At 41.7% G+C, this 18,341-nt stretch overlaps 1 protein-coding gene across 1 annotated transcript in view; it reads right to left on the bottom strand.

Moving 5' to 3' along the window:
* LRIG3 (leucine rich repeats and immunoglobulin like domains 3) overlaps positions 1-2,403 on the bottom strand; it is a 44,987-nt gene extending 42,584 nt beyond the window's left edge. The window contains exon 1 of the mRNA XM_051632571.1: positions 1,997-2,403. Within this exon, the coding sequence (XP_051488531.1) occupies positions 1,997-2,190 (194 nt within the window). The 5' untranslated portion in view covers positions 2,191-2,403. The remainder of the gene's footprint in view (positions 1-1,996) is intronic.
* Positions 2,404-18,341: the final 15,938 nt, after the last annotated feature.

The following is an 18,341-nucleotide window of genomic DNA, read 5'->3' as shown; positions in this document are numbered from 1 at the left end:
CACTGAAGCTTATGCTCTCTTGCTTGGGAGATCTCGTCTGCATAAGTTGAGACACGGTGTAATAGCTATTGTTTCTAAAGAGGATTGGAAAGCCTGCAATTAAACTACTAGCCTATGGCTATACCCACTGTGGACTTCCTCGGAAAACACAGTAAACATACACTAATAAAATTTATAAACAGTCTTTTTACAATTTCTAAGTGCACAGTTTGTTCCAACAATTATCCAGGCTAGTCAAACCCTTTTTGCGTATGTAAAACTGAAATGCACTATAATCTTGCAGATTGCGCAATCCCAGGTCCAAGTACTGGGGTAGCTGAAGGTAACAAGCAACCCCACACTCTTCCTTCTTCTCTTAAGAAGAGGGGAAGTAAGAAAGAGCAGGGCACTTCTAAGGCATTTGACACAAACAAAAGAAATATTTACACAAAAGCAGCCAGACCACATGGTTTGGTGACACCTACAAAGATGTACTCCTGTGAGTTTAAGAGCAGTGACACAGCTGTCCAATGAGTAATCACAGCAGGGTTTCTTACAACAGACCAAAGCTTATTTATACAAGTGGAACTTATTTTCTCACACTTTTAAAGGAATGTGAACTTACATAAGGACAATTTACACTACCAAGGGAATTCTAATTAGAAAAACCTCCCTTTAGCTAACAAAAAAGCCCTGCTATGTGTTTTATTGTCTCTCAGTAACATAAGTCGGAAAGACAAATTTGAATTACTGCTAATGCAAAATGCTTTTTAAAGTAACTCTAAAAACTAAAGTTCGGTGATTTTTGCCCTCGTTTTTTTGTTTGGCATGCTGTTACACCTGAACACACTTAACAGTGCTAAAGTAACCTAAGCTACGAAACTAAGCTTATAAAGCTTAGATTAGTATAAAAGAAACCCTAGGTTTTGTCAGAAAACTTACGTTAGTGTTATGAAATAGTTCAAAAGAACAGGAGGGATGAAATTTAACAGGAAGCAAAGCCAGTTCCTGAATGTAAAGCAGGTCCAGTATTTGATTCACATGCTTCAATCACATAAACCAAAAGAAAGAAAAAAAAAAAGTTCATTTCTCCTCACACTTTCCTATACCACTCCTGGAAATATTCACCTCCCAGGGCCATTCCTATGTTCAGTTCCATATGGTGTCAATACAGCCATCCACATTTCATGAGTGAAGCAGCATGACCTCCAGACGAGGCAATTGAACAGAATTAGCCACAACTAATTGAAAGTCTTCCTGTTTACTTTAAAGTCCTTATCTCAATCTGCTTTGGAAATGTAACAGAAAATTAATACAACTAATATATAAGATCTCTGAGTGACAACAGATTAAAAACAAATGTGAGAAGTCCCTCAGCTATTTTCAGTTTTTTTAGAAAGATCCCGTAATTTATGCTGTGTCCATAAAAGTTTAGCACTGAAAGTAAATTTTGCACAGATGGGATTTCAGGATGTGTTGCTGCAGATTCGGTGGATCCGTGCCACCGGACGGCGCGGGGCAACCTTCAGGGATAGTAAATCCATCAAACCCCAAACTTTCGGTGAATGGAGAACTCCACAAACAAGACCGAGACTAGTTTTGAATCAGTATTCACTTGATGATTACTGCACGTTTTCCAAGAAAGTCATCAGAACTTTCCTCCTCCCCCTCCCAGTACACGGACCAGCGCTCCCGGGCCCGATCTCAGCCCCGGCGCTTTATCGCCAGGGCCGCCCGGAGCCGCAGCCCGCCCCAGGGCCCAGCGCTGTCCCGCTGCGGCCGCCGCCCCCGCCGCGCTCGCTGACAGCTCGGCCGCCGGCCCCAGGCGCTGCCCCCTCCCGCCCCACGCACCTCCCGCTTTGCCATCGCCTCGAAACATGCGCTTCCCATCCCCAGACCCGCCTGCCGACGGGAGAGCGGCCCCCGCGGGCACCCCGACCCCCAGGCGCCGAAGATGGCGGACGGGTGCAAGCCAGCACCCCCAGCCCCCCGCGGTGCCTGCCGCCCCGATACTCACAGCTGCACCGCCCCCCGCGGCAGCCGCTCGGGCAGCCGGCTCGGATCCAGGCGGTTGCAGGCGACGAGGTGCCCGGCGCAGCGGCAGGGCGAGGGGCAGCGGGCGGCGGCACAGCCCCCCCCCAGCCACGGCAGCAGCAGCAGCAGCAGCAGCAGCAGCCGAGCGGCGGGCGCCGCGTGGGGTCGGCGGGGCATGGCGGGCTCGGAGCCGCTGCCCGCGCTCCCGTCCCGGGCGCTCCCTCACTGACAGAGCTGGGCGCGGCGCGACCTCCCGCCTCTCAGCGCGGGTGGCGGCTCTAGCTCATGCCCCGGAGCCGCCGCTAAGGGGGAAGGTGGTAGGAGACGAGGGGGGGTGTAGAAAAAAACTAATGGGAAAGAGCGGGGAGGGGAGCCCGCACAGCCGCCGGCCGCCAGCCACTCCGCAAACTTCGCACCGCCTCAGCCCGCCTCCGCCCGGCCGGGGGAGCCCCGAGCGCGGCCCGCCCCGCCGCAGCCCCCTCCCCCTGCCATGTGACAGCCGCAACCCCAGCCCGCCGCGCCGTGCTGGGGGGAGGCCGGCCTGACCCCACGGGGCCGGGACAGGGGTGGTGTGGGACGGCGGATCGGGACGCGGGTGGGCTGGCGTGGGGCTCCCCAGGCGCACAGCCCGCCCCGAGGGGAAGCCGACGGCCGCCCTGGCGACATGGCGCGCTCATGTGCGGGCTCTCGCTGCCGACCCCGGTCTCTCCGGGAGCGGGCGGGAGAGGAGAGCGGGTCCGGCGTGCCCAGGGCGTCGGGCCCTCAGCGTCGCCTGCCGAGCCCGGGCTGAGGCGCGAAGGCGAGGGCGCCCCGGTGCTTCCCGTGCGGGATTTCCCTTCGCCGCTCAGAGCGAGTCGGGGCAATCCAGAAGCTGCTCCAGAGGCCCCAACAGATTCCCAGCCAAGCCTGGGGTCACTGGCATGTAAAAGGTGAGGTAAGGTTAACTCCTGCCTTCCGGGTCCTGCGCGGCTAGTCCAGACACCGTAATTAAGCCCATTACGTTCCCCACAGGATCCCAGCTCCAGAGGTTCAGGGAAGTGGGCAGGGCGTACAGATTCCACATCTCTGAGGTAATCTATGTAATTTAAGTAAATACCTATTGTTCGGGTTCCATATGTACGCCCGGACCCTGCGATGGATTCAATTAATGTAGGCTTCGCACACCTGTCTGCTCGGCAGCAGCAGATGTCAAACAGCTCACGGACACTGTGCTTTCTCTTCCATCTTTGTGTATTTCACTTGGAAGATTGTAGACATCTGAGACATCATTGGGAACCTGGAGCCTCAAAAGCCTGACAGCTCCAATATCACCATTTCTAAGGCTGAAACTTTATCCCTCTTTTTACCATTCCCATGTGTATCCCAGGACAGAGATTAAATTGAAGAAATGAAACTGTTTTATTCTAAGCCAGGAATCATGAATTTGCAAGCCAAGCAGGCAAGCCCTGAGTAACTACAAATATTCATGTGCCACTGTCAACACGCCTGTTTCAGGTGCATAGATGTGCAGAGCTGTGGTGTGTTTTGTCACCTCGTGCTCCACTGACCAGCCGTGTTCCATAAGAAGGTTACCCCTGGTAAACACACACTGCAGGAACATGCATTTTTTTCTACACATAAAAGCAAACAAACTAAATACAGTATAAAAATTAATTAGTATATATTTACAAGTTACTCTCATTTATATCTTGTAAATCAAAGCTTTCTTGGCAGCATTGATCCATCATAGTTGTTCACTTCTTTTCAGACTTTTGCTTCCTTTCAAAAATGTTAGGTTGGCATTAGACTAACAAAGCCCATGAATCACAGAGCTGTTCTAAATAGCCAGTAGGCCCATGCCAAATTCAAGTTTTCAAAACTATCCGTCATTAGCCTGTACCTGTGCCCATTGAAGTCACTGGTAGAGCCTCCTACAGTTTCAAAGGAGCCAGCATTTGTTCTGTTTGTCCAGTTGTTTCACACCATCATAGTAAGATAACAAGATACTTGGAAGTGTTTTGTTCACATACAGGTAAAATATGCTGTACTTTCTACTTTTGCAAAGTAATCACATATTCAAGAGGAAGGCCTTCCCATTTATGTTGCTCCAGAGAATTACTGAGCACTTTACTAAAATTAAAATGGATTTAAATTAACTAAGCCTTGTACTCCAGTTCCCAAAGTGCATAGGAAAGGATCTCTTTTTTTTGGGGAAAAGTGAATGTACCTTACCCTGTGTGTTAGCAAGGCCAGTGATTCACTGGCAAGTGGCAGCAGAATCGTTAACCTGTCAGTTTTAACATCCAAGGGAAAGAAAAAGTAAAAACAAAGCATTGTGAACTTATTTTGACATAGCAGTCCATAATATACATGATGCGTGTGTGAACTATGGCACAAGAGAGAATCTGAGAAAAGAAAGCAGAAAAAAATACTAAAATGTTGAAAAGGGCAAGAACTTGATTTTGTAATTTTGAAAACCACTCATGCAGTCACAGAATGCTGTGTCCTTAGAAAAACCTAATGCATATTTAGTGCTAGTACATGAAGCTTTTTTTTTAAATTAAACAAGGTAAATCAATTCAGAATATTAATCCATTTGTTTTTGCAGCTTCTTTTCTCTTAATACTCAGTAAAACATTTTAAAACTGATTGTATTGTGCATTCTAAAATGCTTATATGCTGTACTTGTGAGCCCATGACAGTCTTCCCACAGGGAGATTTGCTCTCTCAGAGAATGATTCTGCACCTGATATGAACTGGCAGCCCCCAAGCCCACGGGTCTCTTCATCATTAGTTTTAGGTTGAGAGCACACCATGATTGTACATTGGCAAATACAAATGTCTCTTTCACAGGTTTGCGCTAAGTAAGCTTACATCAAAATGAGCGGCCTCAAGTTCTTCTACTGTGTTATCTCCACACTCAGCAAGGGATTTCTGCCAAACCTTGCTTGGCATCAGCATTAGTGTAAATGCATATTCAACAGGATTAAGGGACTTATTTTGAGTGAAACCCCATAAAAAATCATAACACACACCCCCTTTAGTTCTGAGTTGGAATAATTCCCTCACAAAGTTTTCCATGTAGCTGCACAAGGAAGAGAGCTTCTTCATGGCGGTTGTGCAAAGACAAGCCCTTTCCATGGCAGCCTGAACATGAGTCAGCCTGAGGGGATGATGTTGAGGAGGGAGAAGCATGGCTGCAAAGAAAAGTTCCTGTCAAACTAGACCCTCAAGCTCTCTGCTTGGTTTATGATATTAGTTTCCTTCACAAAATGGACAAGCATAGCAATCTGGGTGAGTTGGGAGTGGAGAAAAGGAGGTTGCATGGTGAACTGTAGACCCTTCATTGGGATGTTATGGGTTGGCTCTCATGGTGTCTTTTTCAGTCCCTGATTATCTTAAATCAGATAAACACGGGTTTACAGATTCAAGTCCAAACAGATGCTGTTTAAAATATGCATTCACTTCAGGCAAAAAACACACCCAGAAGCTGTCTAAGTATGATTTTTTTTACAGAGCATTAATGCATTGAAATCAGGCACCGCTTTCAAGTAATCTACCTCCAGAAAAGGTCAACCTCAAATCAGACTGGTTTTAGCAGATTTCTAAAAGTAATTTACCTGTTGCTAAATTAAGCAAAACCAAATTAATATACTGTACATTTTCTGTTATGAGTTCAATTAGACCATCTTTTATAAAATTAATAACTTGTAACAGTTTGATTAATCTCAGTTTACTACCAGAGACAATTCCATACCATTTTATGTAGTTATTTATAGCTAAATCTGCAGGATTTATGTCAGAAGGTCAATAAGAGTGAACAGTTACATCTACTAAATTATTATGTCCATTAAGGCTATAATCGGAATGAAGAGTCTACCCGTGTACTCCTGGATCACCACAGAATCCAAATCTGTGCCTAACATTAATTTTGGATTTTCTACTTTTCCTGGGTAAATTTATGTAGTGTTCCTGACACATCTCTGTTCTTATAGAGTGAGATAGAAATCAATGGCCCATCTATCCACTTCCTACATCCTGTAGGAGTACTTGCAGAATTAATGTCTATTCCTAAACCTTGCAAGTTTCATTTTATTTCTAGTCAAAGAAGACATTTAGGAGTATCTGGAAGAAGGAAATGAAGAGTTCATCCTCTCAAGATCATCACTCCCTACTGCAGGTTCCCCAATTTAACCCATTTAAAAAAAATCTTAAGGCCAACAAAACTTTCCTGAAGCCACAGCTGGAGAGAGATGAACCAGTGAGACCCATCTTGCTTAAAAAACAAAACTGAAGCAGGATATGCTTTTTGTGCTTGCATACACTGCAATAGGCAATAGAAGATTTTGCCTCAGGCACCTGTCTGGAAGTTAGTGGAGTCCCACAAAAGCTCCCTATGGGATGCAGAAGACTCTCTTCTTCCCTTCATCTGTGTAAACAGGAATCTCATCCAATATCATGGAATAATTTTAATGGAAATTACTGCAAATGCAAAGTTTTCCCACTCTCCTTTTCTTCTGCCTATTGGGCATAGCAATTGATATTACTTTTAGTTTGTAATAGCATTAAGACTTCATAATAATTAATTTCAATTCCTGTGATTAACCATTACAATTTCACTTGCATTTGAGGAAAACAGTAATATATTCTTAAATAATTTCCTACTACTTGTGAATCTCCTACTATTGTGTTGAAAGTCCATGGTGAATATCCCAAGGTGCATACAGAAATGTATTTTTGTAGTAATTATACTTTATTTCATGTGATCCAACACTGAAACCATGAAAACCAAATTATGCATAATTTGGGTACTCTGATTGCAACAAGAAAACCTATATGAACTCTTTCTGAAAACTTTGCCTAGGGCAAAAAGTGTTCAGCTTTTATAGAATTCATCCAAACAGTGAATGTTTGTCTCCATTACAAGTAAACTTAAACATCCTAAGGCAATCCACATTAGTGACGATTGCTAATGTCTTCAAGTCATGTCCTGCATGGGGCTAAGTGGGAAGTTAAGTGCGTGATTGGAAGGACAATTAAACAATCAACATCTACAATGATGTAACTTCAAAGAGGAAAAAAGGAGAGTTAGTTTTATGTCATTAAGGAACACTCAAGTTGAAATGTTGTCAATTTGAATAAAAATAAGTAGATGTTATTTCAGGATGGTGCTACTGTAATAAAACACCTGCCAGGTCTGTTCTACTGGTTGTTTTAGTTGGGGTTTTTTAAATAATCTTTTAAAATAAGTAAACGTTTTGCGGTAAGAAAGATCAGGTGGCCAAGAAGGAAACCTGAAAGAGATGCTCTGTTGAATCTGTCTGTGCTTCTTCCAAACAGTAATGGCTCCAGCTCTGCCCCTACCCCCTTCCTTGGGTTGGGGAGCTACTGCACTTGAAGCATGAACACTTCCCTTCTGCAACAGGGATGGGAATTTCCAACAGAGAAAGAGCATGGGTGCTCAAAGGCTGTATCTGCTTAAATTGTCATGGGCAGATTTGGTAAGACTTTTGTCAGTGTTTTGGGGCCCCTGATGTTATGTATTCACATTTAGATGTGTGACTCTCATTAAAGTCAATGGCTAACATAATTTCACAGTGAGAAGTCAGTGGGATTTAGGGTCTAAATCTTTGAAGAATTCAAGTCTGATTGTCTGTTCCAAGGGGGGAACAAGCTGCAGCGGGGACACATCTTGTGTGATTTTAGCAATTTGAAAGTTTGGTATCTTCTAAAGCAGTTGTCTTGGCTTTTTCTGTAGTCAGTGGAGAAAGACATGACCAGGGAGTGATTACTACCTTTCTAACATAAGCAATCAAGGCATTTGGAATGAATCAGCCTCTGGAGGTTTTTCTCCCTTTACATTGACTAGAAAGAGCCTTCTGACTAGTTTAGACTAGACCCTGGATTTTTAGATGATCCCCACCCTATGCCTTCGAACGTACACATTCAATAGCTAAATAGAATAATATACGTACATATTTCTCAAGCTTTTTCAACTATAGGCACTTTAAATGTTGTCACAGTAATAAGCAAAAATTCTCACAAACAAGAATTTTAGTTTTAATTTAATTATACCCATGTAATAGTTTGCTATGTTGTTTGCTGATGTAGTAGGTTGTATTAAGGATTTATTAACAGATTAACTCTTACAAGATTTAGCTAAACCAAGGGTAAGTGCTGTGCTTAAGTGAAGTATCGTATAGAAATACAAAACGAAGACCCTGTGGAAAAAGACCTTGTAGTGCATCGCAAATTAAATAAGTATGTGTCAACGATGAAACGTCTTTGTGTCCCTAATGGCATTTTGGGGTATATCAGTGAGAGTTTTCTATGTGAGAGAAAAAAATAATATTCTCTTGAGGGCTCAGCTGAGGTACAGTGTCCCGTTTGGGGGTCAGATACAAAAGGAGTGGAGGGGAATGAAGTGGGGAGGAGAGGGCTACAGAAACCTTGTAACAGGCTCAGGAGGACACAGTTTACAGCTCTCACAAGATGAATACCCAATGTTGCAGCACAGTAAACAGCACATGAGGTTTTGCACAAAGCTATGCTCTTGCCATCATTGGGAAACCAGAGAGTCGTAGCAGACTGTAGTGTCGTCTGGACTTGCTCCCACCTTCTTGCTCTCTTGCTGCCTGTTGCTTTCCCAATTATTATTATATGAAACAAAATAAGCAAGTGTTGTCCTGGTAAGAAGTTGGCCAAACACACATTGCACCACTTCCACAGCTGCTCAAGTGGTTACTTGCAATAGCCATGTTTGCCAATAAAGTTAGACTTTCTGAGCCAGAGCATCAAAGAGCGGGCTGGATCAGACGGCAGCAAACACAGCCTGCTGATTTGGATGGGCTGGGCGCCAGCTACAGCCCAGCGGGAGTTGCAGCGAACACCAGCACTGTGCACCAGCTGGCCAGATCGGTGAACCATGGTCTGCAATCACTGGTGTTGGTCTTGTTCATATGGAATTGGGAGAAACAGCAAGGGATACTGGTCTGTATCCTGTTCATGGCTCTGAGACTTACTTGGAATCTTACACAAGCAAAACTTTCAATGGCCTCTTCTATGTCGCTCAAATTCAGCAACATGTTTTGGGAAGCCTCTGAAATACAGATGTCACCTTCCAAATAGTTCTGTTAGCTGCAAGCTAACACTAGGAGACTGAGGTTTGTCCATTTCGTAATGGCCATGGCACTTCTCTTGGCCCTCAGTGACTTTCTCAAGTGGGTCTTCTGCTAGGGTAAGGTAGGAAAACATCAGCACACACTTCCATGAGTGTTGTCCATTGTGAAGATTTTTCCTTTGTTCTTTTTCCCTCCCAGGTTTGCAGCCTAGTCATCTCATCTCAGTCAATGCTCCCTTTCTCTGGCCCCTCTAAACTCTCTAATGTATCAAAGGAAATCTTTAGCAGTGCAGAGAGTTACACATGTTGAATCTTGAAATGTTTTTCTGATTATGTGCTGTCATCTCCACACAAGAAACTTCTGCTTTAGGGACTCTCCTTGCAGCTGTGTTCTCTATTGCTGTTGCAGCTTACATGGAGGAAATAAATAGGATAAAAAGGTATGATGCTTTAACAGTGCTACATGGCAAATAGCTTTGGACTGTGCTGACCTTAGCAGTAGAAAAAGCAGCCTTCTAGAGAGAAAACAGCAATGGTGTCAGCATTCTGCCACATCCTAGGTGGTTAAGAAGACACAGTGCCACAAGACTGTTAGGTGCCTTGGCCCATATGTACAGTATCAAAATTGAAGTGGTAGTACCATGAGATCAGGTTGGGCACAAGTCTGAAAACAGTGATTAAGAAACCCTGGCTTCCATTGAATTGCAGACACCTGATAATTGAGTTATCCTTCGAGAGATTTATAATCAGAAAAGTCTTCATAAGGTTGGCTAAGCAACTTCTCTAGCACAAATTTTGCAATTTTGTGAAACAAAAGCTAGAAACTGAATTAAATAGGAAGAGGTTTGCTGATGGCTTTAAACTTTGAGAAAATTTCATTTTATTTTAACAATAATTTTTAAAATCCACAACTAATGCACCACGTTATCCACACTAATATTTTTCATTTTGATTTTTTGATAAAAAATCTGCTAATGGTAAACACAAAATGCTTTCATAAAGTTTTGATAAAATTATACACACACTCACTGAGTGCCACATGTGAATAATATTTCATTTATCCCACTGATGTCACTGAGATGGAATTAAAAGTGCTGAAATTTTCAGTGATGGATATTTCACCACAGCTGTGAGCAATGTGTTCCTCAGAGACTGTAATTCTCCAGGGGTGATGTTAAACCCTTGGACTTGGATCTTATTAGTAAAAGAATACAATTTAAAAATAACATCAAAAGAGATCAAGCCAAGAAACTTAGTCCTGTGTTTTTCAGTTTGTGTATAAATTAATCTCTCAAATTAAATGTATATGCGTCTTATAAGAAATAAACCATAAAGTATGTTAAAATAAAATCAACAAGGAAAGGGCATTCAGAGTTAAGAAGAAAACCGTAATCTCTTACATGACTTTTGAATGTATGTTGTTGTTTAAAAAATGGCAGCAGTTAAAAATGAAGTGGTAGGATTTTTTAAAAAAATTAAGCATAGCTGCCTGGCTTCTTTTGCATTTTAAATCTCTAAAACTTGTTCTGATGCTTTCCAAATACTGCATTCCCTAATTTATTTTCTTAAACAGATGTTTGTAAATTAAGCATATATTTAATTATAAAATGCATTGGAGTAGGTTGCACAAATGAATAATTCTACCAAAGAAGCTCCTACTGGCTGGTTTGCAAATGCAAACAACCCTTTGTTGTCATAATTATTTAGTGGAATACCTGATCTTCAGAGCTGTAAGAGACTATTGTAAACAGGCCTGATTCAGAAGAGCTGCTTAGCATGTATTTCAGAAGATTTGGACACAAAAGGAAACCCTGGTGGAGTAGATGGTGAGAACCTTTCCTGGACAGGACCTCTGCATGAACTAGGGTCTAAGTGTACAGATGTCTGTAAACATAACTACAGTTGATGGGAAAGTCATTGTAGCTGCAAATGTTCTGTGATCTTGACCATCCCAAAGCTGTCTCTAGCATTACTCCTTCAGCAAATCAGATGTGCCTGAATAGCCTTAAACCTGTGGCCTGAGGATGTTTCCATAACTATGGACAACTTCTCAAGCGAGGAGGACAAGGGAGTGCAGTGCAGAGTATCCCTGTGAATGGTTCCTCATACCATTTTCTCAAGCAGAGGTGGCTTGACATTTTCCCATCCAGCATGCTGCCTGCTCAGACCTGCCCCTACCAATCTTTCCACAGTGTAAGCACAGCTGCTTGTGGTACTTTACAGGAAGCCAAGTAAATATTTTTTTGTTGGAGTTATTTTTAACCTGGCTGTGTTCGTTTGCTTGGTTTGTCATTTGGCCCCACAAATGATGCCAAGTGCCATAATACGGACAGGGAACAATGGCAAGATATTAGGGGTTCTAGGTCCACTTTCATCTGTTGTTACCACTGAAAACAACATATCAATGTATTGTAGCCTTAAGAATCTCCTTTAATGTGGTAAATCCAGCTTTTGGACAAGGAGTCTGAGATTGGAAACATCACATTCCCTTGAACTTCAAAAAACTTACTCTGCTTCTTTAAATGCATTAATTGTTTTTTCCATAGATATCTTTGTCCTCAAAACTGCTGGCTCAAATGTCTTCCACCACTGATTTAACTTTATGCTAGATCAGAATGGATCTATCCATAGCTCAAACAAAGCTAGTATAAGACCTTAAAGTGGCAGTACACATCCTGCTGTCCACTTTGGCAGAATGCTCTTGGGTATTCATTCACACCCTATCTGGCTCTAGTGTCCACTTCCATTTACTCGAGTAATGCACGGGTGTGGTATTGATGATCATGGAACCTGCAGTACAAGAAAAACAAGCTCGTTTTCATAAGCCTGGCAGACATTCATTTTACCATTAAAAATGTATAAATTGAAAAATAGTTGAAAGCAAATCAGACAGCATGCATCAGTGCTTGTACGTGACATTCTTCCATTTCTAGTGCCATAGAAGCTTGTCTAAAGCCACAAAGTTTGCATGTTCAGTTCTTTAATACACATTTGACCCTGCTTTCTTGATTTAAATTATATCCAGTTAATGATCAGACCTCCATTTTTATATTGTTCATGTAATATATTTTATATGTACTTTATGTGCACTCGATATTTAACTTCATGTACTGCATGGATTTTTGTTAGAAGGAGTCCAGTAGGTTCCAAGCACAGCTAGTGCAGCTTTCAACTAAGAATATCTACGGCAGCCTCAGGCTCAACAGCCTGGCAGGAAAACCTGCGAATCCTGCTGCACCCCACAGGTTTCTGTAACTTGCAGTGCTGATAAAAAGATCAGCTCTGCTGAGGTGTTAGAAGTTCCCAAATAAGGAACCTTTGCTTCAGTCGTTCAAACTCACCAAATACAACTGCAATTTTGAGTCTCTTTGATGCTAAACTTGGAATATGTGTTATTGCCACATATGCAGTAAATAAGCAGTAAATAAGGGAGATACTACTGAAGCTAATGGGAGTTTTATCCCAAGGCTTTAAAGAGGTTGGCATTTCTCCCCAAGAAAGAAAGGGCTGGGCATTTCTGCCCATTGGAAAGATGCAGTTCTGTCCCATGGTTAATAGAACAAGCTCTGTCTTATAGTGTCTATCAGTGACCTTAAATACAGCCCTACAGTTGCCATGGGTTTGGTGAATTATTCTGGGAATATATTCGGTCCATTCTATGAACTGAAAAGGAGCACTCAATACCCCATGGAATCTTTTATTTGTCTGGGGGGGAGGGGGAGGTGTTATAATTATTTGGGGGGTATTTGGGCATTTGCTTGTTTGGTTTTCTTGGGGTTTTTTGTTTTGCTTTTTTTCTTAATTGATCTGTCACAGATCAGATTTTCAGCTGGAAACTTTAGGAACGACCAACAAAGGGTCTGTAAGGACCCTCGAGAGAAATGTCCTGCAGAATGTCAAGGCATGTATTTGTTGTTTTCATTCGTGGTCAAAAAGGAGTTTATGTATAACGACTGTAAACACAGGGGAGCAAATTATGAATGCAACCTGGAGATATTAGAAATTGAGACAAGAGGTAATTTAGGCCTTCGTTCTGCAAACAATTATACACATGCTTCATTTTGGAAGTGTGAATGGTCTCTTAATTCCACCAGACTGTTCCCACAGCGCAAGTCACGCAGAGGCATAAAAGCTGTGGGTATGTTTTCTGAAGGAGATTGATTGTACAATAAGTTCAATTAATATATATAGTGAGTCGTACTCTAAAATTTAGATTGCAAGAAAGGAGAATAGTTAGAAGGCAAAAAACAAAACAAACAAAAGAAAACCAACCAAAAAAAACCCACACTAAAGTAGGTGTACAAGTGAAAGATCACGGGACTACACCTCTGAGTTTACCACCCAGCACAGACAAAAGACTCGATCCTGTTTCACCCAACGGGACATTTGACATTTTTCTTTCATTAAATTCGTATAAATTCGTGGGTGTGACAAACCACTTAAAAGTTAAGAAGCCTTAGCAAATAATTATATTTACTTGGGGGTAGGGGGGGGGGAAATCGTTGAATACGAACTATAACCGGGCTTTTTAAAAGGTATTTATCTGCTATTTATTTGCTTTTTGAGATAGCCTTCGGCAGCTTTCAGGAGCCATTTCCAATGCACAATACTAATTAGAGCTTCGAAAGAGCAGGCCTATTAGCACTTACTCCGGCGAAGTGCGAGGCAATTTGGGATGCTGAATGCCCTGGGTGCCTTGTGGCTCCGGGGGGGACGGAGCGGGCGGGGGGAGGCGGCCCCGGGCGCGAGCTCAGGGTCGCTTCCATCGCCCGGGGGGGTGTGGGGGGCGACGGGCTCGGGCTGCGCTCCCTCTCGTTGCCCTCCCTGGGATGTTTATTTGCTCCTGAGAGAATTAGAAACCCCCTGAATAAAGTGTTCAGCCAGACACCACGAGTGGACAGTTAACTCAGCACTTTTTCCTTTCTGAAAATACTCCTATCTGTACAATTATACGCACCTCAGGTACTAATCACTTTTGATTTTTAAAATACCAGTACCATATACCAGCAAGTAAAGGCATTCCCTTTACTCAGAAAGACTTACGAGTCTTATTTAGAAACTGATTAATCAGCATATTAAAGGACACTAATCCTTCTAGAAATTCCCTTGGTAATTACTTTTTCAGACCATCACTGGCGGCTTCGAGTCTGTTTATTCATCTGAGCTTTCAGTATGGCGAAATGTTTGCACCTTTTGCAGCTGAGAAAGTAATAAACATGTGTTTTAACCAAGGAAATGAGAGACTTGTTGTGAAGTCTCAAGATGTTTACTGCCTAAGAAAGAAAGAAAAAAAATCTTTTAACACTTCTCTTTAGGTGTTCATTCAATTTTAAATTAATTTAGCATGACTAGGAAATATTGAGAGGAAATAGAACGAGGAAATTAGATTCAGCAAAATAAAATAACTCTATGGGATGCTTGTCACTGTTAAGATTTTCAAAACCTGTAAACTTGTAAAAACCTTTTTTCTTTTTAAGGAATAGAGCAAAATGAAATCAAACCAGCTGCATTCGCCTACTGAAGGGAGTCATGATAAAACCAATTGCACTTGAGAACTGGAAATGCTTAAGCCTGATAAATGTAAAGGAAAATTTAAGTAAGAGTTATGGAGGGAAAAGACAATTCTTATTAAAAACAATCCTCTCGCTCGTTGTGCTGGTCGGAAATTACCAAGGAATGTATTAATAAAATATTTTACTTCCACCATTCTACCACTAAAACTTGTTTAGGGGAACAAGGTTTTGCATTTAAATAATGAGAAAAGAGCATGCAAACTTTTGGCAATAGAATATTCTATAAAAATCCAACTCCCATGCAAATGCAACAATAGGAACTTGCAGTGCTGCAATTCAAAGTAAAGGTAATTTATTTCCTTGTTTCATTACCAAATATCCTGTTGATCTGACAAGAGACTGATGTCTGGGAAACAAATGGAAAACAGATCATAAAACCCTGAATCTGGAGGATGGATTGCTAATAGGCAGATGCTCATTTGCTTCATAGAGGCTTTGTGAATGCTCAGACTTCTTGAATCATGGCAGGATGAAAGCCCATGTGCTTTTGGGCCAGTGATTTCAAGGCTGAACAAAATAGATGTAATTCCTCCATCAAACATACTTTTGCCTTCTTAATGAAATAAGTGAGAAAAATAACTTCCTTTGCTATTCTTGAGTTGAAATTCAGTAACTGAAGCACTAGGTCATATTTTTTTTCAAAGTAAACAAGACCCATTCCTCATTACCTGCAGAATAAATGTGGCAATTTTCAAGCCAAAGCAAGTCAAAGGTATAAAACAGCATTAAAAAGGGCTTTGTAATGGATGCAAACCTAATTACAGATAGTCTGTTGCCTCTCCAAAATAAACACACAATAAAATAATAAGTAATACATATGTAGTGATTACCTCATACTTGTGTATAATGAATCAGGTATTCCAGTGCAATGACTGATGGTGCTCTCTGGGAATCATGTAGCCTGTGGAAGTGTAAGTTAATTTCTGGAATAATTCTGTCAAATTTCAATAACAACAGAAGGTTATGCTTTGTTTCTGTTTAAATGTGGGTAGGTATTTTGTGATTCTTTGATTCACAGGAATGAGGAAAGCAAGGGTCTGGTTTAGAGGTTGTTCTTCACCATGCCAAGTTTAGTCTCTGCAGTACGGCCACACAAGGTGGCTTCCACATGCTAAGACCCCCAGAAGCTCATAAATGGCCTTAGCACTGAGCTCTAGTATATAAGTCAAAACTCAGTTTCCAGCTCTGCCATTGACTTCAAATACAGCTTTGAATAAGTGACTTAGGCCCACAGAAGCAGTCAGGTGCCATAAATTAAAACTAAATTCCTAATCCCAAGACTACTGTTATCAAAATCCTGCCTAGTTTTTGGTTTCTAGAGTTCCTAGTGCCCATTGCATGGTGCCTGGAGCTGCATGCTAAGAACAGTTACTTATTTTGCAAGCAGGTGATTCACTAAGGATTCAGATAGTCTTAAAGAATGTAGTTACTTGTAGACAAACATCTGCAGCCAACATTTGAAAATCTTGTGATTACTTTCTTAACAATTTATCTGTATCTGTCAGCTCTCCTTTCAGTGATTTCCTCACTTGATTGCTGTAAATCTGCCTCAATGTAATGTAAAACCTAATGTATACATTACCAAAAAATCAATCTGTTTTAATAAGGGATGCCTTCACACAATTTGTTTTCACCTCTGGATTAAGAAGAAAAAGTACTAGCTGACTCCAATGTGACCATGAGAACTATTTTGTGAATTTCATGGTCAGATCCAGAGAAAAACCTGCAGAGTATAAGGTCTGGATTGGAGGTATATCGAAGATGCTATTTTTGGAGAACACACATAATAATACTGATTCTTTTTCAGAGAAAATATAAACAGTCCTCATTGCATACTGTTTATCCCCACTGAGTTAGTACAAGCTCAACATATTCTTCTTGAACACCTTTGCCATTCGAGGGAACCTCTCTCCACAGCTTAAAAAGCAACCAATGACCAGTTCCAGGTCATATCCCTGCATTTGAGTCCCCTTAGTATCTACTCTGTATTCTCTGTGAAAGCCTTTCTTGACTTTCTGGGGCCAGACATCAGCAGTGTGCAGATGTTCTTCCACATTCTCTGTTCCAGTGCAGCTCAGGCTTTTGCCTTCTTCCTATTCCCCGAGGGCTGTACCCAGATCTGCTGACCTGACTAGCTGGCCTCGGATCTCTGGATCATTATTGTCCCCTATCATTTACTGCTTTTTTGTTCTGTCATTCATTCTTCTGCTAGAGTGTGAAACAAAAACATTGTTCTTTGATGCATTCTTTTCTGCGGTCCTTTTTTATATATGTGATAACTACTGTGACATTCTAGGGTGTCTTTCAACTCTGTCTTCATTTGCTTTCAAAGCACCTATTAGATGATAATTTGTGCTTAAGTTCCCAATTGACACTGACTGATTTGTGTTCTACCGCAGGGCATGGAGACCTGTTGTCTCAACAAGTCAGGTTTGCTACACATCTTTCAAAGATCAAAAAGAGAGTCTCTGTCTGCCTGGATTTGCGTGTAAGCTGAGAATCAGTGCACAAAAATGGAAATTATGACAGGGATGTGCAAAAAGGGAATAAGAAACTCTTGGTGGTATTAATGGTCTCAATACAATCAGAGCAACCAGTTGACAGACTTTATAAGCATCACAGATAATTTTTTCCTGTGACCCAACTTTTGCCTTCCATTCAGCACATTTCCTAGAAAAAGGAGTACTAATCCACTGCTACATTGTAAATTCTGTAACTTTAAATAATGAAAAGATGTCTTATTGATCTCCTTGTTCTATTGATTGCTGTACTCTGAATGATTTTTCATAGATCTAAGTATGCTGCTGATACAGTACTCCTGCTTGTGAACTAGCTGTTCCCCCAGCTCATCTTGGACATGTTTCTCTCTCCACATGTGATGAATGCATTTGTGCTAACTTCCAAGTCCCTTGGAACTACTGCTTTATCCCTGCCTTTTTAAACAAAACTCCATCTTGTAGCTTTGTCTATAATAAGGACTAACCTCCTGAGGCATTTGCTCCTAGAGATATGGCTAGCTCTGGAATACAAACTTTTCTACTGTCTGCCATTCTTAACCCTCTCAAAAGAGAAACAAAGATATTGCATTTTGCATATATTTTCTGTTTCATAGAGCTGGAAGAATACTTGTGTCCAGAAGGCATGCTTTGATGTGTATCTCTGTCATTAGTAATGCTGTTAGTGAGTTGTTCCTTATGCTTGCAGCATAACAGTAGTGTCTCAGTAATGTGAATTGTGCTCAGCCTGGCAGTATGCAGTATTATCTTTGTGATGGCTACTGGTGATGGGACCATGCATTCCACCAACTCATCCTTTTCCAGATAACATGGCCTCAGTTTTTCATTCAGTGCTAATTCTGCTCCGAGCAGTGCAATTCTAGCTGTCCTGTAGGGATTGTGTACCTTGGGACTAACACTTTGCTTCTGTTCTTGTCTCTGTTTGCTTTTGCTCTGCATAATTAATTGCCTGAAGGATACATTGATTTCTCATAGGTAATTTCAGTGTCTGAAAAGATACATCACCTCAGTCTATTTTAATTTTTCCTTCTGGGCACTGCACTCATGGCTTTCCTTGTCTCACTGTCTAACAGCAATCTGAAGATATTTTTTCCCCAGCTTGCTTTCAGCCCAGTATTTCTACTTTAGCACCTGTGCAGG

The sequence above is a fragment of the Apus apus genome, chromosome 1, assembly GCF_020740795.1.
Source record: "Apus apus isolate bApuApu2 chromosome 1, bApuApu2.pri.cur, whole genome shotgun sequence".
NCBI lineage: Eukaryota > Metazoa > Chordata > Aves > Apodiformes > Apodidae > Apus > Apus apus.
This window is presented reverse-complemented; position numbering and strand designations above follow the sequence as displayed.